Genomic DNA, 26,729 nt, shown 5'->3' with positions numbered 1-26,729 from the left:
TGCATTCCTTTAAAAAAAAAAAAAGATCTGAAGCCATGAGGTGAAGCCGTGAGGTAGACTCTTGGTCGGCTGTGAGATTTTTTTTTTTAAATGATATCAGATTTATGAAAGGGGCTAATTACATTATTTTTCTATTAAGAATGTTCTCAGACGTCTGCAAACTCCAGCTCTTTATTACCTGTCCATGATTTTGTGCTCTGTACAGCCGGACCCCCCCTCACTGCACCCTCTCCCCTCCAGCGCCCCCCTTCACAGCCCCTGCACCAAATCCTTCTTCCCCGTGACACTAACTACAGATAAGACAGAAGACAAGTGACAGCCAGGAGCAGGACAGGTAGGTGCAGTGGGGAGGGTGCTGGGGGGTACCAGGGATGCAGGAGGGCAGTGTTGGATGAGGATCAGGGAGGCAGACAGCATCAAAACAGTGATGATAGCAGGTTTAAGGGGAGGGGGCAGGGAATGAGCTGCGAGGATGCTCTGACTGTAGGACTAGTTTCTGCGGTGGCACCTGCCCAAGGAGGAGACTTATATGAACAGCATCCAACCTTCATCATTGAACCAGGTAACCGACCACATTTCATCCCTTTATTCCATAATCCCCTCATCCTGCATTTATCCTGCTCAGATCCTGTCCCTGTCTGTTCCTTGCATGCCTGTCGCATCTCTACTGCTGGCTGCCCCCTCTTATCAGCCTCACTCCCTCCTTGGTAGAGAGATATTTTCTCTGGAGACATCTGGCATTGATTGGTGTCACATTCTATTCACCCTTCTGTCCAGCAGGTTTTCCACATGCCATCTTCCATTGCAGTCTGACAGCACAGGCAAGGTACCCAGGGACAGAGTCACAGCACAGGCAAGGTACCCAGGTACAGAGTCACAGCACAGGCAAGGTACCCAGGGACGGAGTCACAGCACAGGCAAGGTACCCAGGGACAGAGTCACAGCACAGGCAAGGTACCCAGGGACAGAGTCCCAGATGGTCTCATTTCTAGAGAATAATATTATTCTGATAATGAGAACAGTCGTCTGTTGTGACTCTGCATAAGTATAACCGTACAGCGCAGGATCATTTACCATAGGAACATAGAACATTTATATATCTCTATCTATCTATCTATCTATCTATCTATCTATCTATCTATCTATCTATCTATCTATCTATCTATCTATCTATCTGTGTGTGTATATAGTGTGTGTAATATATATATATAATTTGCTGTGTAGATAGTATTCTTCTGCAAATTTTGACTATGTACTATTTGTATACAGTGACCGTGTACATTTGTGTATAATGTGAACAATATTGAGATTTATATGTGTTTGTAGCAAATGTAAAGTGCGTATTTCTATTTGCACCATGTTCCTGCATAGTACGTTACCTGTCTCACTATTGTTATTATTATTATTATTATTATTAATAATAATAATAATAATATTATTACGTACAGTATTTTAATATATATATATATATATATATATATTATAATATATATACTTTTTTTTTATAGTATTAACAGGCATCTTAAACAATCTTAACATTGAGTGCCTCAGGGGACTGTTTGCTAGTTTGAACCCCTTCATTTCCTAATTGCATCCTTGTATATAATATATATAATGCCTCTCTCACTCTCACACGGAACCCTGTCTGACAAGGGGAGAAAGATGCAGGAAGAGGTCGGATACTTTACAACCTTGAAAAGGTTAAAAAGAAGAACTTATGGTTAATTCATGACATGAAGGCAACACTAACAAACCCTCCCTTGTTATGTTCCCCCATTAGCTGGCGCTGCACCGGGTGACAGGAAATAGCTGTGAAACTAGGAGGGTACTGTAACAGCTTCTAGGGCTGATATATTTTATTTTGTCCCATATGGTTGTTGGTGTTAGGGAGAGATTATCTTACAGAAATGGAATGTATTAAAATAAAATCGTTACAAATTCAGAACCAGACTATTTATAATTTTGCGTCACTTTCACACACTTCGCAGGGACAGAAAATCTTCTATTGCGACAATCTACCAAATAAAGTTTGCTGGGTTGCTGAGAGCTGTTCGGGTACCTGGCGATACTGACTGGCAGGCATAAGAAAGCTCTTATTGCTTTGCCCTAAAGAGCTTTTTCTATAGCTGTGATAAGCAACTATAGAGAAATGTTAGTTCTGACCAATATTGATAAATAGGCCCCACAGATCTATTACTTTCAGAAGTCAAAATATGATTTATCATTCTTAGGGGCCCAACTCGTTGAGTATGATAAATGGTGCTCCAGCCAATCAGCTGTCATTTTACAATCAGATGACAGTTAGGAGCTGATTGGCTGGAGCACCATTATCATACGCAACAAGTTTTAAAACTCGTTTTGTATGATAAAACTCGTTTCGTATGATAAAACTCGTTGATAAATCGGCCCCTTTGAAATAGCAATAAGGATTTGGGTCAGTGGGCCTGATTCAGACCCGGACGCTATGCTGCGCTCACTCGCATTGAGCAATTTTTCGCAATCTGTGCATGCGTATGAGTCGCATTGCGCATGCGCGAACCAATCATTGCAATAGGAAAGTGCTCGCCCGTAGCCCACAGTCGGGCTGCTATTTTGAGTGAAAGTGACGTTTGTGGGTGGTCACAGGGGAAGATGCTTGAAAACGGGGGTTTGGATGTGTGAACGCAGGCGTGCCCGACCGTCAGAACGGAATTTAATGGGTGTGCATAATTAGCAAAGTAGCGTCATTACACACGTGACTGGGCTGTATGTATTTTAGCCTGAACTGCTCTCAATGTTGTGGTGGGAAAAGGCTACCACAAGCGCTGCGAGCAGCTCCGATGGCTCTCGATGTTTCTGATTAATCCTACAACTGCCGGAGATGACGTGTGTTGCGAGTGGCAAATGGGCGTCTTTATACAGGTGCGAGCGCATAGTGCGGCCGCTCGCTATTCCTTGGTCTGCGGCTTTATGCGACGCAGTTCGAGAGCATGATTTAAATAGCCGGCCCCTTTTAGCCAGCAAGCGGACGCAAATAGCGTCCGGGTCTGAATCAGACCCAGTGTTCATTTAAATCCTAAATTATGCATTCCTAAATTATATATCTACATATAACGTGATATATATGCCAAGTATAATAATTGCTATCTTGCTCATACACAGGACAGATTAGGCACCATCAAGTACCAAATAACCAGTTTTCTCTATAATGCATGAGATTAATCAGCATCAGGAAATAACATAATGTAGGTACAAACTTGCACAATGCAGAAACGATGGTAACCAATCACATTTCTGCTTTCTCTGCTCGTCCTTGTCTTCTCTTTGCCCTCTGGGAGACCCCACAGGGAAAGTCTTAGGGGTCTATTTACTAAGCAGTGTTAGGAGACAGAGTGAAAAGTGATAAGGTGCCAGCCAATCAGCTCCTAACTGTCATATTTCAAACACAGCTTGTGAGATGGCAGTTAGGAGCTGATTGGCTGGTACCTTATCACTTTTCACTCTGTCTCCTAACACTGCTTAGTAAATAGACCCCTTAGGGACATATGTTGGGGATGCATTGACGCGTTTTACATAAACACTACCGCATTGTACTGCACAACTATGTGAAATGCGTCATGGCATGTATTAAGAGACGTACACATCTATGCAACCGCACCTCCCCCAGCCTCCAGTCTGTGAGTGCAGATGAAACTACTATTATCTGCATTTACACCACCTCTATTCTTGGTGCAGGAGATCCGTCTGAATTTGACGATCATCTGCAACTTTGATTGATACATTTAACGGCAAGAATAATAAATGCAAAACCAGGCTTGTTTAGCATTTATTTCTATTGGTGTTTTAAAACTATCGATATCAAATTCAAAACCCATGATTCTTTAACAAACGACGGCTTAGTAAATATACCTGTTAAAGCTTAGATCCCAACTGTTCCAAATCGGTCAGGACAGTCCCAATTTGAGTGAACTGTCCTGCCGTCCTGCGAATCAGGGCGTTTGACCTGTTTCCAGGTCAGTTAGGAGATATGTTTTCATTCCTGCTTGCCTCTTCAGTGTCATGTGTAGAAATGACCAATGCATATGGCATTGATTGGCTGATTTCATCGGAGGGAAACGGGACCCCCTTCTTGTTCGGAAAAAACTAAAGTTTGGAGTTATGCTTAGGGTTCCAGCTAAGATAAGCAGCGCTGGTCTAGAGACCAATGAAAGATAATTGCTGATTGGCTACTGCAGTCTGCACCTAAAATGATAAATAATCCCCTTTGTGTGTCACTTCTGCTATCACAGCGATATGTCTTCATTAGTGCAAGTAGGACAGCAGAGGTGTTGGCTTTGCTTACTCAACCAAAAAAAAAAAATGTTAAGACAGGGATTTCCTGCTGCAATTAATCACAATAACTTCAGTTCTCGGTGGGGAGGAACATATCATGCTGTGCGGAACTCGGAACTCGTGATCTGAGACAGGTTCCATGCATGACCTGCTGATTTGTATGCACTAGTCAGAACGATGCGCAGCTAGGTGGGAGCTAGGCCTTGATTCAGAGGTAGACTGCCTGTAGCTCACCAACTGCTGCGGAACTACAAGTCCTAGCATTCACTGCCAGCCAAAGTTATTATGCACTTTTTGTGATCACATGTAATGAGTGCAATTACATAATTACGTACATATAACACTGCGCACTTGTGTTTGAAATCCCATTATAAATGGTAAAATTACATTGATGTGTCCATAAACTCAAAAGAAGGTAAAGTGGGATGTAGTTGGTATCCTGGCACACACAATGCCAGCGGCCATAATCCCGACAGCAGTCAGAATCCCGGCTCCAGAATCTAGATGGCTGCGATCCCGACTGTGAGTATTAGGGTTAGGGTCAGGTTTAGGGTTACGCACTATGGGGAGGGTTAGGGATAGGCTGCAGGAGGGAAGGGTTAGGCTGTGGGGGTAAGAGCGGTTAGGGGGAGGTTTAGGGTTAGGCACTAGGGGGAGGGATAGGGTTAGGCTGTGGGGCAGAGAGCGGTTAGGGGTGGGTTAGACACTAGGGGGAGGGTTATTGTTAGGCTGCGGGAGGAAAGGGTTAGGCTGTGGGGGTAAGAGCGGTTAGGGGGAGGTTTAGGGTAAGGCACTAGGGAGAGGGATAGGGTTAGGCTGTGTGGCAGAGAGCGGTTAGGGGAGGATTAGGGTTAGATACTAGGGGGAGGGTTATTGTTAGGCTGCAGGAGGGAAGGTTTAGGGTTAGGCTATGGGGAGAGAGCTGTTAGTGTTAAGCTGCGGGGGTGATGGTTAGGGTTAGGCTGCGGGAGGGAAGGGTTAGACTATGGGGAGAGAGCGGTTAGGGTTAGGCTGCGGGAGGGAAGGGTTAGGGTTAGGCTGCGGGAAGGAAGGGTTAGGCTATGGGGGAGAGAGCGGTTAGGGTTAGGCTGCGGGAGGGAAGGGTTAGGGTTAGGCTGCATGAGGTAAGGGTTAGGCTGCGGGAGGGAAGGGTTAGGCTATGGGGGAGAGAGCGGTTAGTGTTAAGCTGCGGGGGTGATGGTTAGGGTTAGGCTGCGGGAGGGAAGGGTTAGACTATGGGGGAGAGAGCGGTTAGGGTTAGGCTGTGGGAGGGAAGGGTTAGGGTTAGGCTGCGGGAGGGAAGGGTTAGGGTTAGACTATTGGGGAGAGAGCGGTTAGGGTTAGGCTGCGGAAGGGAAGGGTTAGGGTTAGACTATGGAGGAGAGCGGTTAAGGTTAGGCTGCGGGAGGGAAGGGTTAGGGTTAGGCTGCGGAAGGGAAGGGTTAGGGTTAGACTATGGGGGAGAGAGCGGTTAGGGTTAGGCTGCGGGAGGGAAGGGTTAGGCTGCGGAAGGGAAGGGTTAGACTATGTGGGAGAGAGCGGTTAGGGTTAGGCTGCATGAGGGCAGGGTTAGGGTTAGGCTGCGGGAGGGAAGGGTTAGACTATGGGGGAGAGAGCGGTTAGGGTTAGGCTGCGGGGGGATGGTTAGGGTAAGGCTGCGGGAGGGAAGGGTTAGACTATGGGGGAGAGAGCGGTTAGGGTTAGGCTGCGGGAGGGAAGGGTTAGACTATGGTGGAGACAGAGGTTAGTGTTAAGCTGCGGGGGTGATGGTTAGGATTAGCCTGCGTGAGGGAAGGGTTAGGGTTAGGCTGCGGGTGAAAAGGGTCAGACTATGGGGGAGAGAGCGGTTAGGCTGCGGGGGGATGGTTAGGGTTAGGCTGCGGGAGGGAAGGGTTAGGCTGCGGGGGGATGGTTAGGGTTAGGCTGCGGGAGGGAAGGGTTAGGGTTAGGCTGCGGGAGGGAAGGGTTAGGCTGCGGGGGGATGGTTAGGGTTAGGCTGCGGGACGGAATGGTTAGGGTTAGGCTATCGGGGAGAGAGCTGTTAGTGTTAAGCTGCGGGGTTGATGGCTAGGGTTAGGCTGCGGGAGGGAAGGGTTATGGTTAGACTATGGGGGAGAGAGCGGTTAGGGTTAAGCTGCGGGGGTGATGGTTAGGGTTAGGCTGCGGGAGGGAAGGGTTATGGTTAGACTATGGGGGAGAGAGCGGTTAGGGTTAGGCTGCGGGAGGGAAGGGTTAGGGTTAGGCTGCGGGAGGGAAGGGTTAGGCTATGGGGGAGAGAGCGGTTAGTGTTAAGCTGCGGGGGTGATGGTTAGGGTTAGGCTGCGGGAGGGAAGGGTTATGGTTAGACTATGGGAGAGAGAGCGGTTAGGGTTAGGCTGCGGGAGGGAAGGGTTAGGGTTAGGCTGCGGGAGGGAAGGGTTAGGCTATGGGGGAGAGAGCGGTTAGTGTTAAGCTGCGGGGGTGATGGTTAGGGTTAGGCTGTGGGAGGGAAGGGTTATGGTTAGACTATGGGAGAGAGAGCGGTTAGGGTTAGGCTGCGGGTGGGAAGGGTTAGGGTTAGGCTGCGGAAGGGAAGGGTTAGGGTTAGACTATGGGGGAGAGAGCGGTTAGGGTTAGGCTGCGGGAGGGAAGGGTTAGGCTGTGGAAGGGAAGGGTTAGGGTTAGACTATGGGAGAGAGAGCGGTTAGGGTTAGGCTGCGGGAGGGAAGGGTTAGGGTTAGACTATGGTGGAGACAGAGGTTAGTGTTAAGCTGCAGGGGTGTTGGTTAGGGTTAGCCTGGGTGAGGGAAGGGTTATGCTGCGGTAGGGAAGGGTTAGGCTGCAGGAGGGAAGGGTTAGGCTGCGGGGGGATGGTTAAGGTTAGGCTGCGGGAGGGAAGGGTTAGGGTTAGGCTATGGGGGAGAGAGAAGTTAGGGTTAGGCTGTGGGGGGGATGGTTAGGTTTAGGCTGCGGGAGGGAAGGGTTAGGGTAAAGCCGCGTATACACTAGATGATAAATTGATCAATAACGATATCGTTCATCGCGTTCAATATCGTTCAGTGTGTATGCAAGACATCGTTAACAACACTGAGCCGGCAGTGTAGTGGAAACACTTAACAATATCGCTTATGATGCATATCGTTAAGTGTGAATGAGCCTGTAGGCTGGGGGGGGGGGGGGCGGTTAGGGTTTGGCTGCGGGAGGGGGGGCTTGAGGTTAGGGTTAGGCTGCAGGAAAACGTGGGGTAGGGTATGGGGAAGGGTTAGACTACTTACCTACATGCGTCTGTATTTCCACCGTCAGGATAACGCCGCCGGGATTCTGATCGCCTGCATTATGTGCACCAGGATCACTTACCCAACCCGGTTAAGCCGCCTGTTTGTCCGCTGTGTGCAGCCCAAATCTGTATTTTTAAGTTGACATTAGACAATGATTTGCCTGGCTGCACTCTGCGATGGGAATGCACAAGCTGCAGAAGTAATATGTCACTGTCACTGCCCTCTCCAGAGGTGCCAGCAGAAATCCACGTTAAGGACACCCTCTGGGCTTACTGCAGGCAATAATTGAATAGCTCTAGGCACCTAGCACGTAAGCTAAAAGCCCGCGGTAAGTCCTGCGCCTAATGGAATTCGCCCTAAATGTGTAAATATTGAGGTTACCCAGAGTATCTTGTCTCAAAACAACAGAGGTTGACGCAAAGCTGAACATTCTCCCGTTTGCATATTGTACATGCTCAGTAAATGGGTGTGCACAAGTATGGAAAATGCAGATTTGAATCTACGCTTACGGATAGAGAAGCAGAACGGGAGTGTGATTGGGCAAACCCCTAGGCAAAGGGCAGGAAGGCAGAATAGCACGTAAGTGAATATACTGTATGCCGGTTAGGTGGCGCATCGTTTGCACCTAGTATAGAGCTGATGTAAATATAGATGATGAAGACTTTGCTTAGTAAAGCAGATGCATATGCTACATAGAGAGAAGCGGACACATCTCTAAGCGCTTACTGCTCTACACATATCTATCAATTATCCATGCATGCTGGTTATGAATAATGTAATGCTTACTCCACACTCTGCTTGGGGCACAAAAACTCCTTTTTTAAATTGGGTGAAAGCTGTGGCTACAGTGGCGTCCTTACCTGTTGATACACCTGGTGCGGGTAGGGGTGGGCCGGGACAAATGGGGCGTGGCCTCATTGCAATGGGGTGTGGCCTCGTGGATGGAGGTGGGGCCACGCACCCAAATCCCGGTTTCAGTCTCTCCGGGGGGAGTGCTGGCTCCCTCACTGTGACAGGATCCAAGTGCTGCATGTAATGCTACAGTTCAGCACCCGCCTTGTGACGCCACGGTGTGGCTGGACTACAATCAGCAAGAAATATCCTAATCTGCCCCCTCTTGCCCGTCAGGAAAGCACTCAGGGCCTGATTCAGCGGTAGGCGCTAATGCAGTGTCTTTTTCCGCAGCACGAGTGTGACTTTATGCTACCGCTCCAGCCGATGGGCTTTGTCCAGAGATGTCCACTGGCTCCTTAGCTAATCCGCCACCGTGCGTACAAAGGACGTACCATCAGTCACACATCGGTCATTGCACCAGCCCTATGGAGGTGCAGAATGTCCATCTGAATATGGGTTCACCTCTGTATCTGCAGAAAAAGACAAAGGCCCTGATTCAGAGCGCTCGCTCTGAATCAGGGCGCTTTTTTTTTATGGAGCCGGCCTCCTGGCCGCTCGCTAAGCTGTGGGTGACAACCCACAGCTTTTGCGACCAGCCAGGTGATGGTCGTGACCATCGTGGCTTGTGACGAGACCCTTGTTGTAGGGTCTCGTCCCCGCAAGCCCCAGTGAACTTGCTGCTCTAAATAGAGCAGGAAGCTCACCACTGACATCACTGGTGATGTCAGTGGTGCCTCCCACAAATGGCAGGCGTTCCTTCGGGAACGCCTCCGTTTGTGTAGCCACCCCCCCTGCCCACCTCCAAAACGGGGCGAGCTGTCAATCACAATCGACAGCCGCCCCATTTTGGTGTGAGACCCGTAGCGACGGAGCGCCCGTCGCTGGCCGGGTCTCGCGCATGCGCAAGCCGGAGGAGGCGCATGCGCAGGGGGCAAACATTGACCTGCTTGCGAGTGCATAGCGCTTGCGAGCGGGTATGAATCAGCCCCAAAGTCGCTGCCCGCGATATGCCCGCGTCTGGCTAGCCACCCCATTACCTTCCAGGAATGCCCACCGAAGTTGCTTCTCTCTGCTTCCAAATTTGTTCTGCGTCCCCTGGCAGTAACCATCGGGACTCATGCATTGTGCAGCTCAGCCGTATGCACAGAATTAAAACGTTGTCCGCTTGCGTCCGACATTGACACTGCACTCGCCTCTGAATCAGCCCCTCGCTGTCCTCTTAATACTCTGGGTCTGATTCTGAGGTGCACGCTATGCCTCACAGAGCTTCACCGAGTTAAGCAATTTATTTACTACTACGCGTGAATCTGCCACTATAAAGTTGCACACAGACCCGCTGACAGCAGCGGCGGGCCTGTGTAATAGGGGGCGTGGCCTAATCGTGGGAGGCGTGGCCACGCCCCCTTCCCGGAAAAAAAAAGATTTGCAGTGCCGCGAAGCGGCGCTGCACGCTGGGGAGGGGGGCGCTCTGGGCCCCCTCAGCCCTGCTCAAAGCCACGGGGGGTGCGATCAGTGTGATCGTTCCCCCCCACAGGCATAGGAGACTGCTGTGGCTGCTACTCAGCAGCCACGAGCAGTCTCCACTACAGCTCACCACACGCTGTGTGCTGGGCTGCTGTGAGGGAGGGGGAGCTGCGCCGGACACGGGCCCCCGCCGGGCCCCTCAGGAAGCCCGCTCCCCCCCCTCTCGGCGCCCCTGGTCGCACAGTGTATAGGTCCGTCTTATGGGCATGTTATGGGTGTGTCACGGAAGTGGCTGCAAACTCAGCCGCATAATGGTTCAAACTGGAGGCCATACTCTGACGGAGGATCTGCACCTGGCATGGGGCTGGGGCAAGTTAGGACGACGCGACTGATGGTGGCGTCTAAAGATGCGGAAAGTGGGCGTCTCAATCCTTGCACAGATGCACGGCTGCACACCGGGGAAGGACTTGTTACGTTATGTGCATAAAGTCGCAGAAGCAATAGGGCAAAAGCCGCACAGACGACCGCTGCAGCATCCCACTCACAATCAGACCCTCTACGTCATGCATTTGCACGCAAAGGGCCTCATTCGGAGGGGCACGCAATGCAGATATTCACGCAGTTGGGCGATGTGTAACGAGACTCACGCGCCTGAGTCTCGTTACACATGTATCCCCATGGTTACCACCGGGAGATGCAGAGCAAATTTAGATGCAGAGCGATAGAATTTCGGTGGGTGTTTTTGGGTGGTCACAGGGGAGTTGGCTATTCAGACCCGGGCACATCGCGGGTGTGTCACAGTCGGCGACTGCGTGTGAAGATGCAGTTGCAGTGGCACAGGCAGTCAAGCTTTGATGGAGAAATTGCACCTCCATGGGGCTGGTGCAAACTTCGAAGCAGCGACTGATGGTGCACCTTAATATGCGCAGTGATGGATTAACACCGTCATACAAATGACCTTTGTAGGACATAAATGGCTCCAATTTCTAGGAGAGCGGTATCAGAATAAATACACTTTAACTGATTTAATGTAATTCCCTATTAAGTAAATTCTTGCTTTTCCACAAAAGCGATGCTATATGGGCAGGAGATCAAACGCCTACGTTTATAATTCTTTAGAATGTTCATCAAAGGGCTCATAGAAACAGTAAGAAGATTATCCTTCTGACGTTAAGAAAAGTCTTTGGTATAAGTGCATGTAAAATACTGTTTATGAAGAGTGTATTCATGAAATATTAAACTTTTTTTTTTTAAATTGTAAATATATATATATATATATATATATATATATATATATATATATATATATAATATATATATTAGGGGTGTGCAGGGCCACGTTTTGTTTTGGTTTTGGATCTTTCCTCGTGTTTTGGATCTGGATTGGTTTTGCCAAAACCACCCTTCCGTGTTTTGGGTTCTGGGTTTTGTGTTTTGGATCTGTATTTATTTTAAATAAAGCATAAAAACAGCTAAAATCACAGAATTTGTGGGTTTTTCTGCTCCTGTGCTATTATTAACCTCAATAACCTTAATTTCCACTCATTTCCAGTCTATTCTGAACACCTCACACCTTACAATAGTGTTTTTATGTCCAAAAGGTTGCACCGAGGTAGCTGGATGACTATGCTATGCGACACGAGTGGGCGGCACAAACACGTGGCACATCTAAGTGTGACACTGCAGTGGCAGACAGGATGGCAGTTTGAAAAACTAGGCCCCAAACAGTACATAATGCAAAGAAAAAAAAGAGGTGCAAGATGGAATTGTCCTTGGGCCCTCCCACCCACCCTTATGTTGTATAAACAGGACATGCACACTTTAACAAACCAATCATTTCAGCGCCAGGGTCGGCCACACGACTGTGGCTGAAATGATTGGTTCGTTTGGGCCCCCACAAAACAAGCTGGCAATTAATCTGTCCCTGCACAAACTGGCTCTACGGAGGCAAGATGTCGTCCTCATCCACCGATTCCTCACCCTCTTCAGTGTTGTGTACATCCTCATCCTCACAGAGTATTAATTCGTCCCCGCTGGAATCCACCACTACAGGTCCCTCTGTACGTTCTGGAGGCTGGTCTCCCTGGAAGAGTTGATAATTCATTTTTATGAACATCATCTTCTCCACATTTTGTGGAAGCAACCTCCTACGCCTTTCGCTGACAAGGTTCCCGGCTGCACTAAACACTCTTTCGGAGTACACACTGGAGGGGGGGCAACGCAGGTAAAATAGAGCCAGTTTGTACAGGGGCCTCCAAATTGCCTCTTTTTCCTGCCAGCACAGGTATGGACTGTCTGACATGCCTACTTGGATGCTGTCACCGATGTAATCCTCCACCATTCTGTCAATGGTGACAGTATCATATGCAGTGACAGTAGACATGTCAGAAATTGTTGCCAGGTCCTTCAGTCCGGACCAGATGTCCAAACTTGGTCCTGCATGCCCTGCATCACCGCCAGCGGGTTGCTTAGGATACCTAAGTTTTTTCCTGGCAGCCCCAGTTGCGGGAGAAAATGAAGAAGGAGCTGTTGACGTGTCACGTTCCGCTTCAGCTGAAAGTGTTTTCACCAGCAGGTCTTTACACCTCTGCAGGCTTGTGTCGGCCGGAAAGAGAGACACCACATAGGCTTTAAACCTAGGATCGAGCACGGTGGCCAAAATGTAGTGGTCTGATTTCAACAGATTGACCACCCTGGAATCCTGGCAAAGCGAATGAAGGGCTTCATCCACAAGTCCCACATGCCGAGCGGAATCGCTCCATCTTAGCTCCTCCTTCACTTTTACCAGCTGCTTCTGCAAAAGCCTGATGAGGGGAATGACCTGACTCAAGCTGGCAGTGTCTGAACTGACTTCACGTATGGCAAGTTCGAAAGGCTGGAGAACCTTGCATAACACGGAAATCATTCTCCACTGCGCTTGAGTCAGGTGCATAGTGCATACCCCCTCCTTTGCCTATGTCATAGGTGGATGTATAGGCTTGAATGGCCTTTTGCTGCTCCTCCATCCTCTGAAGCATATAGAGGGTTGAGTTCCACCGCGTCACAACCTCTTGCTTCAGGTGATGGCGGGGCAGGTTCAAAAGTGTTTGCTGGCGCTCCAGTCTTCGGCACGCAGTCGCTGAATGGCGAAAGTGGGCAGAAATTTTTCGGGCCACCCAAAGCATCTCCTGCACACCCCTGTCGCTTTTCAGAAAATTCTGCACCACCAAGTTTATTGTGTAAGCAAAACATGGGACGTGCTGGAATCTGCCCAGATGTAATGCCCGCACAATATTGGTGGCGCTGTCAGATATCACAAATCCCCAGGAGAGTCTAAGTGGGGTAAGCCACTGGGCGATGATTTCCCTCAGTTTCTCTAAGAGGTTGTTGGCGGTGTGCCTCTTACTGAAACCTGTGATACACAGCGTAGACTGCCTTGGAACGAGCTGGCGTTTCTGAGATGCTGCTACTGGTGACGCTGCTGTTGTTGCTGCATAAGGTGATACATCTACCCAGTGGGTTGTCACTGTCATATAGTCCTTAGTCTGCCCTGTTCCATTTGTCCACATGTCCGTGGTTAAGTGGACATTGGGTACAACCGCATTTTTCAGGACACTGAGGACACTTTTTTCAGACGTTTCTGTACAGTCTCGGTATCGCCTGCCTAGTGAAGTGGAATCTAGACGGGATTTGGAACCGGGGACACACTACCTCCATCAATTGTCTAAAGCCCACTGCACTAATGGCGGATACCGGACGCACGTCTAACACCAACATAGCAGTCAAGGCCTCAGTTATACGTTTTGCTTCAGGATGACTGCTGTCGTACTTCATCCTCCTCGCTAAGGACTATTGGAGGGTCAATTGTTTAGTAAAAGTAGTGGTGTTCCTACTTCCTCTCTGGGATGATGAACGACTCCCAGCAGCAGCAGCAGTAGGCGTAGCAATGCAGGATCCTCCGGAGGAATCCCGGATAGGAGAGTCAGTCATGCCAGAGACATGGCCTGCAGGACTGCTTCCGATCCTGACTAAGGAGGAAATTGACGAGGAGGGAGTTGACGGTGTGGTTTGCAGGTGCTTGGATACAACAGGACAATGGGATTTAGGTGTCCCTGGACTGCTTTCGGTCTTAGCCAAAGTTTCTGAACTTGACAGTAACTTTTTATGAACGCGCTGCAGGTGCTGTATAAGGGAGGATGTTCCTAGGTGGTTAACGTCCCTACCCCTACTTATTTCACCTTTACATATGGTACATATGGCAAGACAGTTGTCCAAATTTGGATATAAATATTGCCAGACCAAAGAGGTGGAATGTTTGGTCTTCTGCCCACACATGACCGTGATGGGCTTTTTCATCCCACAGACAACAACTGTCTCCCCCGGAGCCGGATTTAAACAAACCACATCACCATCAGAATCCTCCTCGCCAACTTCCTCCTCAGCACCAGCTACACCAGTATCCTCATTATGTTGTACTTCAACAGTGACATCTTCAATTTGCATATCAGCAAGTGGACTGTGGGTGCTCCTTTCAGCACTTGCAGGGGGCGTGCAGATGGTGGAAAGAGCCACCTCTTCCCGTCCAGTGCTGGGAAGGTCAGGCATCGCAAACCGCCACCACACTTGGACTCTCCTTGGGGATTTGTGATATCTTCTTAGAACGCACAGTTCTTTGCTGTGCTTTTGACAGCTTAACTCGTTTGATTTTTTTTAGCGGGAGGAGGGCTTCCATCGTCATGTGAAGCTGAACCACTAGTCATGAACATAGGGAAAGACCTTAGCCGTTCCTTGCCACTCCGTGTCGTAAATGGCATATTGGCAAGTTTACGTTTCTCCTCAGATGATTTAAATGTTTTTTTTATGGTCATTTTCCTGAACTTTGTATGTGCCCTCTACTATGACATCGGCCTTGGCAGACGACATTGATGGCATGTTATCCTCTATGTCATGACTAGTGGCAGCAGCTTCAGCACTAGGATGAAGTGGTTCTTGATCTTTCCCTATTTTATTTTTATCGGAGAAAGTTTGGTCCTCCATTTATGTTATATTGATACAGTACAGCCAGCCCCTGTGAACTTTGGAGGAGTGGACACAGCCCCTATGGACAATAGCAGCACAGCGCAGCACAACACTACACTGCACTACACTACACAGCCCAGCCAGCCCTAACTCCCACCCTCCCTCTTCACTGTCCACAGCCGAGTGAGAAAATGGCGCCGACGCGGGTACCTTATATAGAATCCATAGCCCGCGAGACCTGGAAGGTGGGATGATGACGTTTTGCCTCGATTTCAAATCTGAGTCAGGCAGGAAAAGTCAGGCGGGAAAAGTCGAGCCTGACTCGGATCGGCCTCGGATCGGGGGGGGCTCGGGGGGGTTCGGATTTCTGAAATCCGAACCCGCTCACCCCTAATATATATATATATATACTGTATATACAATATTGTGTGGTTCAGCACTCCAAACAACAAGCCACTTAGCTGCAGACGGTGCCTTCACAAGAGTTCCATACAGTATGTCATAGGTGCAGCACTCGCCTATAACAAACCACTTCAAACATCATATAAATGCCATCAACTTTTCAGTGCTGTAATGCTGTATATAATTGTACTTGTTGATCCTACTACAATATCTCTTTGGAGGGCAAACAAATATGGCTGGTGCAGGTTGTCCTTTCATGTCAGGAGAGGGTGGAGAAGGAGGGGGAGGATGTCACGGTGCACAAAGCAGACCTGAAAGTACACTGTGCACATGCTCCAGAACCAAGCACAAGTTCCAGCAATGCAGAGATATATGCATTTCAATTGCATGTCCACTTGCTACTGAGTAGGCTTACTCGGGTTGTAACGGGATGTTCTTGCATACGCAGAGATAGAGATGGCGTGTTGACAACAGCAGACTATAAAGAGTTGCTAACATAAATATGCTTATTTTGAATTGCATCTGTATAGGGCTGGTGCAGGTCTGCAGTGATGATGATTATGACGAGTAACAAAACAAGTGTATGGATAGGGGTCAGACGCAATGCAAGATAATAAATAATAAATCTGTGTAACTATGCATATGTGCAAATGTATGCATTTCCTGTGACTACATCAGGACCATTGTTATACAGACATAGACTCTCATGCATGTCATGTGAAGGCAGAGGGGTGGGTGAAAGAGAGGAGAGGATGTCACAGTGAAATGCACTTCCTAAGCTTCTTCGCTCACTATGCTGTGTCATGTGACTGTGGTTGCCATGGTAGTCATGTAAATGTGCTGAATTATCAATCTTTAATAGTAGCCTGAAGAAAAAATAATTGCCAAACCACTTCTTACAGCCTGCCACAGAGGTTTATGTTAACAGAAATATATACAGTATATATATTTTCCTAAGGCATTATTGTTTAAATATCACTATGTCATTGAGATTAGATTATTTGTATGGATTCTCCTCTCCCCAGTTATCTGTCAGAATTTTTATGGTCCAGTGACAATATTTTATCTGAATGTTCCAGGCAATTGTCCATCGTAAAGAGACTATAGCTGCATACACACACAACGACTGAGTTAATGAACGATTTTAGTAAACGATTTTCTACCTTGAAAAAATGAACTAAAATCGTTTACTAAAGTTGTTCATTTACTATGTTCATTTAAATGTAATGAACGATTTTTGCATATTAACTTAATGAAAATCGTTGAGTTGACAAGTCTGACTGAACTACAAACTACAAACGTGAACGCGCATGAACAATAATCGTTCATCGTTTGACTCAGAAAGTGAACAATTTTTTCAAACAATTATCGTTAAACGATAATAGTTCAAAAAATTGTTGTGTGTGTATGCACCTTTAGGGGTCTATTTACTAAGCAGTGTTAGGAGAAGTGAAAAGTGAAGAGTGATAAGGTGCCAGCAAATCAGCTCCCAACTGTCATTTTTCAAACACAGCCTGTAAGATGACAGTTGGGAGCTGATTGGCTGGCACCTTATCACTTTTCACTTCTCCTAACACTGCTTAGTAAATAGACCCCTTAGGGCCTTAGTCAAAGGTGGTACGCAGCGGAAGTGAAGAAGTTATGCTAATGCCGCAGCCGCACCTAATGGCTGTATCTCTAATCCGCCCCTTGCATATAACGATCCACCATCGGCCGCTCCATCGAACTTTTGAGCAACCCTACAGCTGCTCAGAACGCCCGTTGGAAGTAAGGGTCCGCTAGGTCCAGTGATGCGACATGACCATCCACCCCCCGGGAACCTCCCACAAACTGTCGATCACTCTGCATACAAATACTCACTACGATCGCCATCAGCAATCCATCGCGACACTTGCGCAGTGCGTCTCAGGCGCAGCACGGAAAACACCGTCCAACTGCTGAAACATCGCCATCGCATCCACCGCTGAATCAGGCCCTTATGGGTTGATCCACAGTTACACGCTGCTGCGACCGCTTTAGCATTGTCCGCCGTAGCAGCTTCTGTGACTGTACGCTAATGCTAGTATTATCTCTCCTCCTGGTGTACGCCCGCTATAAGTCCTTCTCTGGTGTAAATCCGGGTGTCTACGTAAAACCACATGCTAGGTGCAGATTTTCCATCTGAGGGCCTGATCCACTACTAATAGCAACTGTGATTACGCACGCAGTCTCACTGCGATAGTATGCTAATCCATTGCGATTGCTATGCCGGCACAGCATAACATAAGGACGCGCATCTTACCTTACACACATCCGTAATGTTTAGCAAAACTGCAAAACCAGGTAACATCGAGCACAATCGCAGCCTCACGCACACTCCGCACACCCTGCACCCATTATAAATACGCCCCTGACTAAGGAATGGAGGGTAAAACTACTTGTGTATTTATTGACACTAGGGAGAGGGAGGTACTGTTACAATGGGTGCCTATGGACATGGGGGGGGGGGTTAGCCAGTTAAATTATTAAACCTGATCAAACTTTTTGCCTTGCTTGAATTTAGCTAATTTAATTTTGGTCGATCTGGAATTGAAGAATTTTTGATACATTTTATTATTAACTGTGCAGCCGATTGGATGAACCTGCTTGAGAAACAATTTCAGCATCTGTACTATCCAGCTTTTCCTATGTCACATGTTGGAGGATTAACACAGGACCGATTGGCCTTTGGAATGCACAGTATATTACTTTTTTCCCATACTTCACCATCAATGAATGGGAACTTTCACTGTCTGCAAATAATGTCACTCTGTCAAATGGCAAAACGGAGGAACCATTGAAATGTGTGACCTAATCTCTTAATAAGCCTGAGAGGCACAGAGAGAATATTCTCCTCTGAATGTCAGGAGAAAATATCTGTAAGACTATCCCGTCTACGCAATGACTGGCCAGGCTGTTTTCCGTACAATCCTGAACATATTTTCCTGGCTCCTCTCCTATGACTGTAAGAATTAAACTCTGAACCAGTTTGCCTGTTGCCTTGGAGACATTCTACGTTCCCCTCCGGGCTCACTCACATTTCTGCCACTGCCTGGGACTCACCTGGGAAATGACGCCTTTGATCATAAATCTTCTGCTACTCAGCTGTACACATTCATGATGGCAATACATATAAAAGTGTCTAGGAAGAGAACTGTGCATTAAGCTGCTTAGGTCTGGAGTGAAGGTAATAATAGTCTGCAATGTGAAAGATGCTGTAAGTCAGCTATAGAGGTAGGCAACATTATTATCTATATAATAATTCCGTAAGGTCTGTCCCGCCTCCAATATTTGTGCGCCATTCCTCCAATTGCTCCCACTGCTAGGGAGACGGGACAGATCTAGAAGGCATCCGAATAGATCTACAGTGTCTAGATAGACAGTCAATAGGTTGAAACCAGATGGTCGATAGGGTCAAAAGGTCAACAGGGTCAAATGGTCGACAGTTAAAAGGTCGACGTGCTCAAAAGGTCATCACATACATTGTCACAGAAAAGGTCTACTTATGGTTTTTCATGATTTTTAGGGTTAGGCCCTTGGTGGAGGGGTCGGGGTATGTTGCGGAAGTGGATGGTTAGGGTTATGCACTAGGGGGAGGGGGAGGATTAGGGTTAAAAACATAAATAACCATGTCAACCTTTTGACCATTTGACACTGTCGACTTTAGTTCATTTCGACCTTTTAACTATCGACCATTTGACCTTGGCGGCCTTTTTAATCCAGTCAACCTATTGCCTATCGACCCTGTGGTGTAGACCTATTGAGTGTCTATCTATACCAATGTATATTATATTATACAGCACCTATCTAGGAGAAGAGGAGAACCCTCTGGGGGGCGGTATGGAAGGGGGTCAGACCGAGGTGATGGGTACCTTTGCTAGTTATTAATAATATCTTTCATTTATATGGTGCCTCAAGAGTTCCATAGGAGAAGTGGTAGAAGAGTGGGTGAAGATGGAGTTGGTATACCAGTGAGTAAGAAGCTATAGTATTCTACATGAGAGATGATAAGGATGTGAATGATAGTTTTAGTGACCTCCATGGTAAGAAAGTTCCTGATCCTGGAAATATTATGGAGGCAGCAGGATTGTGAGAGGGACTGAGTGTTGGGGTTGAAGGAGCGAGCAGAGTTGAGGATGACAGACAGTGGACTTGGTAGTCTGAGGTGAGGGAGGGGGGAAAACGACAATGACTTCCATTGCAGAACTGTTGGGTTCGATGCTTGAGTGAACATTAGTCGGTTTTGTGAATGTACCTGGCATGATCCTGCAATGTGCAGGATGAAGAGCGGATAGTATGCAAGTAGGCATGATGCAGAGTTATGCAACTCAGTCGCACCGCATCGCCAAGTACTGTTGGAGGGGTGTAAATGAGTTGTTACTTGGCGTTCACATGTTAATTGCAGGCTATGCAAAGTTGTGCATACAAGACATTACGCTTTTCAGGTGGATCTTTAGCTCCAGTGTTTGTGCAAGCACACGTTGATAATGATGACATTGATGAAACCAAGGTACGTATAGGATCGGTCCCACCACAGAGGTGCTTACAACATTTAGGGAGTGATTTAGAGTTGTGCACTGGTCCCAGTTACCATCAGCAGGTCATATTTTGTGGATGTCTTAAATCATGTACAGGTGGGTTCTAGTTTGCTGGGTCAGTAATTATCCCACCTGCTTCCACAGAGAGATAAATCCTCAAAACACGACCTGTTGGGAAAACTTCAGGGCTGAGGTTGAGAACCACTGGTCTAAAGCAAGGAGGTTAAGTGGCCTGTTACCAGTTGGAGTGTAACTGTACTACTGTATGCCAGGAGGACCTACCCAATAGCAGTGGGAATATTTAGTAAAATTACTGAGTTACACTGTGTTCTATTCGTTATGGTAGTTATTGTTATTTACAGTATGTGTTGTAATTCATTGAAGCGTCTACTGCAGTGAGGGTCCTGCTCGGTCATCACTGAGGAGGCCACCATGATGTTTGGACCCCGATGAAAGCCCTCTCTCCTTGGTATTATGACAAAGGAGAGAACCTATCTCTGCTAGCTCTGAGCAAAATTTCTATTCCATTGCATAATTGGAGTAGAGCAGCATAGCAAAGATAAATGTTCCTTCTCCATCCACTTCCCCCATTTCCATAATCCCGCTGACTGGTTTCTGTTCTCTACTCTGCCAATTGCCGCGCACTGGAGCACCAACTCCATACTTTGTTTGGAATGCCCTAGGTACACCCATCCCCTCCCCCCTGTGTGTGTAAACTGCGGCTCCTCCGCTAATAGGAATTTTATTTTCTAGAAACCTATGCCCCTTGGTAGAAATCTTGACACAGCCGTGCAAATCAAGGCGTCTGCTTTGCACCTCATAAATTACCTCCTCTGGTTTGTAACATAGAACATGATTTGTATACAGGCTCCTCCAGCGTGACCCTGGTGAAACTGACTCTGCAATCATAATTCAATTCTAACACACTGTGCGCCTGAGAATCTTGCTTTGATCCTTGTATTAGCAGCACAAGTTCACAAAGCATCTCGAGAGCCTCACGGAACAGCAATAAATAATTAGCGCCTTCTTGTCTATAGACTATATGGACACAGGGCCTGATTCAGACCCGGTCGCAAGCACTGATCGCTTGCAACCGGGTTGATGGTGGCCCAGTCGTGCGCATGCGCGAGACCCGGATAGCGATGGGCACTCGTACCAAAGGGGGCGTGCTGTCTATGTTGAGTGACAGCACGCCCCCTTTGGTGGGCGGGCCGGGGGAGTGGCTGCCCAAACGGAGGCGTTCCCATGTGAACGCCTCTGTCTGGGGGCGGCCCCACTGACATCACGAGTGATGTCAGTGGGAGAGATTTCGGCTCTGTTTGAGCCGAAATCTCTCTGGGGCTTGCGGAAACGAGACTCTACCAAAAAAGGCCGATGGTCGCGATGGTCTTGACCAGTGCGACCATCTTCCTGGCCGCTCGCTATAGCTGTGGGTGGTCACCCACAGCTATGCGTGCAGCCAGGAGGTCGCTCTAAAAACAAGTAGGCCAGCCCTGATTCAGAGCGAGCGCTCTGTCAGAGCATCCGGCTCTGAATCAGGGCCACAGTCCTTTGATTTGAAAGGTATATTATATCAAACTACAAACTAACTATAAACCGCATAGGCAAACGCAGGGGGGGTTTCTGTCTGCCTGGAAACCCCCCTCCCCAGCACACACCATGACCACAATAGAAATAGTAATATAATAGAATGTTACTAGCGCTGCATGTTCTTCTCAGTATCACAAATGAAATGATTAGCACCAACTGTGCGTTTAAAATGTGTCAGCTAGTAATAAATATACCTGTGTACCAACTAGGACATGTGGAAAACATGCACTGTTAGGGGTGCACTGCTATAGACCCTCAATAGGGTTAATTATTAATTCTGTATATTAATACACTATCCAGTACATAAGGAGACCAATATGTACATATATATGTCCAGGGCAGTGCTAAGTTCTTCTGCTGCTCCTCCAGACACCCGGACTTGCTCTAATGCTCTGGAATGGTGCCCACATCTGAAGAACAAGATTCTGCTCAGACAGGATGGACCTACTGCTACATCTAATGGCTTACTGTGATCGCTGGTCCTGTATATGCTGGAATTATCCAACACAATATACTTTCTATGTAACATATTAAAGCTGGATAAGTGCTAATTCTGCCCTCTTCATGGACTGTCCACACTCACTTTAAAATCAAGCATTTGGAAACCCCCCTCTAGAAATCCTGCGTTTGCCACTGAACCGGGCTATTCAGCATAATACTGGGACCTACATATGCACCCCCCTGAGTACTAGCACTATCAGGAACTGTTCTGGACACGTTTCAGAAAATATAAACCCAATTAGTGCTATACATTGTTTCTAGAATTAGAGGCTCATTTTTACTTATTAATGTTTATTTTTATTTTATGATTATTTATTTTAAGTATTTTTAGATTTTCTGATGCCGATCTATACCTATTATAAACTAAATTGTAATGGTTGTGTCTGTATATAGAATTTTTGGGAGAAATGTACTCCTTGGGACTGTGTATGAACTACAGAGACCAAAAAAAAAATCAGAATTATTGTTTGTCTGTTCGTTCCGGCATCACACAAAAACTACGGGATGAATTTGGATTGCGTTTTCAATATTGTATAGCCTAAGTCACCTAGAAAGAAACGTAGGTATGTATTATCTCAATGTGGCATCAGGGAGAGGAGCAATAAAGGAATAAAGCAATAAAGGCAATTTGGGACATATACTTTTAGGGACTCTTTATGAACTCTAATTATTTCAAGGGTTATCGCACTCAGCGGGTTGGGTATGATATCCCGGCTGTCGGGATGCTGCTAGTCAGAATACCGAAAGCTGCATTCCGACAGACAGAATCACAACACGCAAGTATTTTTTGTAAGCCCTACCCTAACCCACCTTCAGGGGCGTATCTATAATGTGTGCAGAGTCTGCGCAGCACACGGGCCCCTGGGTCCAGGGGAGCCCCGCACCGCATACTCTGCACCCATAATATGCTTACCTCTCCGGAGTCCCACGTCGACATGGGGGTCAGGCGCTATAGAAACGTCTGGAAAATTGCCGCGGCCATTTCCCTGTCGTTAGCGCATGCGCAGTACTGGGAAAATGGACGCCGCGGCCATTTTCCCGGGGACCTGCGCATGCACTATATAGACTATGGACACACTCTAGTGCCCAGAGTCTATAACTCCGGCGCTGTCCGCGCACAGATCAGTGTGCTGCCGGCTGCCGAACAGAGAGGAGGGGGCCCCCTCCTCTCTAGAAATGCCCAAGCCCACCTTTCTCGGTGCCTAACCCTCCCTCCGCAGTGGCTAAACCTCACCTCCCCAGTGCCTAAACCTCCCCCTAGTAACCCCGCTAGCTAATGCTACCCTCCCCGTGCACCCCGATACTTACCTTGGGGATGCCGACGGTCGAGATTTCCGCGCCAGTATTAGGACCATCGGCAACCCGCGCACCGGGATGCCGACTACATTACCCCCGACTCAGCCCCTATACTGTATATGTAATTTATGATTATCTTTGTATGTGTGTGGTGGTAAACCAGGTGTGTCCTACTCCTTATACAATAGACATATTGCGGGTGGGGGTAGGTGTAGGCAGTATACTACACAATAAAGCACAAACCTTAAAACACTGAGTATGAAAAATGAAAATGACAGGAATAGTTGTCTACAGATAGTGGTTCAGAGCAGTCAGTATTATGATAAATTGTGTACAGTCTCGTATGCTGGTTAGAGAATGGTATAAGAGACTGTACACAATTTATAAGGACATGTGTACCCGTCCCCCTGCATGCTAACATTGTATGTCAATAGGTTAACACTGTGATTAACCAATAAAATCCTTTTAGTTCCGCTGAACAATACCAGACATCTACGCAAGCGAAGCTGCGGGCAAACGCTAGTTAGTAATAAATATATTTGTATTTGTGGCACTTCTGAGTGTGTATAATTTTTAAGGGCTGCAGTCTAGGTTTTCAATCTAATCTCGTTTATGCCTCAAAAATTGTTCCCTTTTTCTCATTAACCTGCTGCTAATTGCCTTTAGTTTTCAATATAATAGCTATTTAATATATTAGTCAAGGATTGCACTGCGTTAGGGGTATGTTTGTTTGCTAGAGTTTTATTTTTTTTTATGTATACTATGCTGTTTGCTTGGATCTCCTATTTACTGCCCCACTGCATATTATAAAATATTTTATACATATTCTTTTTTTATGTGATTTTAAATGTTGTGTATTTATAAATTTTGATTAATACATTATATTATAATAGCGTTATATATATTTTTGTACATTTATAAGTGTTCTCCCAGAAGTTATATTATTTGTATTGCTTACATTAAGCTTTTTTGTTCTCTTTTACCCAGCCAGAATGTTTCCCCCGATTACTCCGTCTCTCCTTGGATTAATGGCCCATCTCCTTCTCCTCTATCCTGCGGCCCTCGGCACAGACTTCCGTTCTGCTTTCTCCGTTGCCCGTACCAGCAGTATGGAAGGAGGCCCTGAGATGGTCATCACATTTGACAAGGTGTACGTAAATATTGGAGGGGATTTTGACCCCAAAACTGGGATTTTCAGGTGTCGTATTCCTGGAGCTTATTATTTCTCTTTCACCATTGGAAAGTTCCCCAAGAAAAACCTATCAGTCATGCTGATGAAGAACAAGAATGAGGTCCAGGTGATTGTCTATGATGAGCATCACCACAAAGAGAGAAAGGTGGCAAGTCAGAGCGCGATGTTACAACTCGATTATGGAGACACAGTTTGGCTTCGGCTCCATGGAGACCCAAAATATGCCCTCTACAGTAATGTTGGGCCTTATACAACCTTTAATGGCTATTTAATCTACCCAGATACATCCTATTTCCAAGGTGGCAGTGACTCCTACAAGCTTCAAAACTCCCAGAACATGGTGACATCTAAAGAGGGGTCCTCGGAGCAGAATGAAGTCTACAGAAAGAATACAATGGCAGCTGACCAACCAGCCATAGACGCAGACCCTAGGTCGGCTTTCTCAGTTGCTCGAACCCAAAGTCTCATTGGAACAGAGGACAGGAAGACGCAGCACCAGCCAATCACCTTCGACACAGAGTTTGTGAACATTGGAAGAGATTTCAACCTGTCTTCTGGAGAATTTCGGTGCCGCATGGCTGGTGCGTACTACTTCTCCTTCACCATCGGGAAAATGCCATCTAAAACCATGTCCGTCAAGCTGATGAAGAACCAGAATGAGGTCCAAGCCATGATCTATGATGACAGCCACTCCAAAAAGCGAGAGATGCAGAGCCAAAGCCTGATGTTGTCTCTGCAACCCGGAGACACAGTGTGGCTCTATAGCTACAGACATGAAGGCTACGGAGCCTACAGTAATCACGGAAAATACATTACATTCACTGGGTTCTTGGTGTACCCAGAAGCAGCTCCCAAGCAACATATACCAATAACAAACCAAAAACCAGAAATAATTACAGAGATTTGACGGATACTGTGACAGTACCAAATTTTGACTTGTAAACAAGGCTTGATTTGATATTAGGTGATCTAGGCACATGCCTACTGGTACCCTAATAATAACAGAGGCACTAAGCGTGTGTCAACTCTACCCACATTACCGATCACAGCCCTCGTGTTAGTAGCACTGCTCATTTTGTCAACGTCTGCACCCTCTGAAGTCAACGTCACTTATTTGGTCTTCAGCCCTGGCTGATGGATTAAGAGCCCGATTCACTACGGATCGCGGTTGCGATTAGGCCCGGAGGTCTGCTGCAAAAAATATGCTAATGAAAGCCATTGCAAAGCCATCGCACAGCCAGCATAGAGACGCTCACTACCACTATCTCACATCCGTAATACCTTGCAGTCCTGCGTATACATCGTTAACATCGAGTAACATCGGCCCCTCATGCACAATTATAGCAGGTCTAACCTTACTCAGAAATTGCTAACCTCGTTGTACGCAGTGAGTACTCAAGCTGCGTATGCCGTCGCAGTGGCTAATTTATGCACGCCCATGCAACGGCGTTCAAACCTATAGGCACGCCTACGTTTCTCCGGCCACTCCCCTGTCACCGCCCCCAAACGCTGACCTCCCGTCACTCACTCTGCGATGGCTCTCTTTCTGCGTGAGTGACCGCAGAGCGATCGCAATGCTAACTCACGCACACGTGCTGCGGTGTGCACCAGTACTGAATCAGGACCTAAGTCGGGATGTAGCCAGAATTATCCAGAAGTGATATCTTGGTTATCTCTGAACCTGAAATTACTAAGTATAATAGGAGTAAGATTATAGAAATCACTTTGGGATAACATTGGCTGCATCCGTAGTGATGTCTAGGCCCAACTCAAATGTAAATTTGTCCTTACCTGTATATTTCTATCCCTGGAAGCTCTGTATTTGCCCTCTTTATTTGTCTGTCGGTGAGCATGTTATAAAACAGTGTACTTGCATGAATGGGGTGATGCACCCCCTTATTTGCCATAACTAATTGTGATCGCATAAGGAATACAAGCAGCAGCAGAAGGAAGAACCTATACAAACAGGGAAGCACAGTGTAAGATACACCAGTAAGCAACAGAGAACACTATTAAGGGATTAAAACAAGAAATAATAAAATTGTTTTCTAATAAACATGTGTTTGTTACTTTTAATGTCATTAACAGTGTCTGTTTATTAAAATATGTGCGATTTAATTTACATGGAATCCTCTGGGGGAGCTTATTTCTGAATCTAGCAGTTGATTAAAGCTGCTAATGAACTCACATATCACCGATCGGCAAAATCCACAGCACAGTGTTGCAGAATCTCAGTGGCACTGACATCAAATTCTATCACTGTTGCAG

At 47.0% G+C, this 26,729-nt stretch overlaps 1 protein-coding gene across 4 annotated transcripts; it reads left to right on the top strand.

The window, feature by feature from the left end:
- Positions 1–250: 250 nt before the first annotated feature.
- On the top strand, positions 251–26,542 carry C1QTNF4 (C1q and TNF related 4). 4 transcript variants are annotated; one of them, XM_088448627.1, is made up of 3 exons: positions 426–562; positions 781–954; positions 24,257–26,542. In XM_088448627.1, exons 1-3 carry the CDS (start codon positions 460–462, stop codon positions 25,366–25,368), a joined length of 1,389 nt encoding a protein of 462 aa, XP_088304753.1. In that variant the 5' UTR covers positions 426–459; the 3' UTR covers positions 25,369–26,542. The 4 variants fall into 4 exon arrangements, with proteins under 4 accessions (XP_088304755.1, XP_088304753.1, XP_088304754.1 ...); XM_088448629.1 differs by lacking the exons at positions 426–562; positions 781–954 and adding an exon at positions 251–334; XM_088448628.1 differs by lacking the exon at positions 781–954.
- Positions 26,543–26,729: the final 187 nt, after the last annotated feature.

The sequence above is a fragment of the Taudactylus pleione genome, unplaced genomic scaffold, assembly GCF_031769625.1.
Source record: "Taudactylus pleione unplaced genomic scaffold, aTauple2 ptg000462l, whole genome shotgun sequence".
Lineage (NCBI taxonomy): Eukaryota > Metazoa > Chordata > Amphibia > Anura > Myobatrachidae > Taudactylus > Taudactylus pleione.
Note: the sequence above shows the minus strand (reverse complement) of the source record. Positions and strands in the feature narration are given on the sequence as shown.

Coding starts and splice junctions, on each gene's coding strand:
- C1QTNF4 (XM_088448627.1), top strand. CDS start 460: ATGAGCTGCGAGGATGCTCTGACTGTAGGACTAGTTTCTGCGGTGGCA. Junction 563..780: donor AACCTTCATCATTGAACCAG/GTAACCGACCAC, acceptor TCTGTCCAGCAG/GTTTTCCACATGCCATCTTC. Junction 955..24,256: donor AGAGTCACAGCACAGGCAAG/GTACCCAGGGAC, acceptor TCTTTTACCCAG/CCAGAATGTTTCCCCCGATT.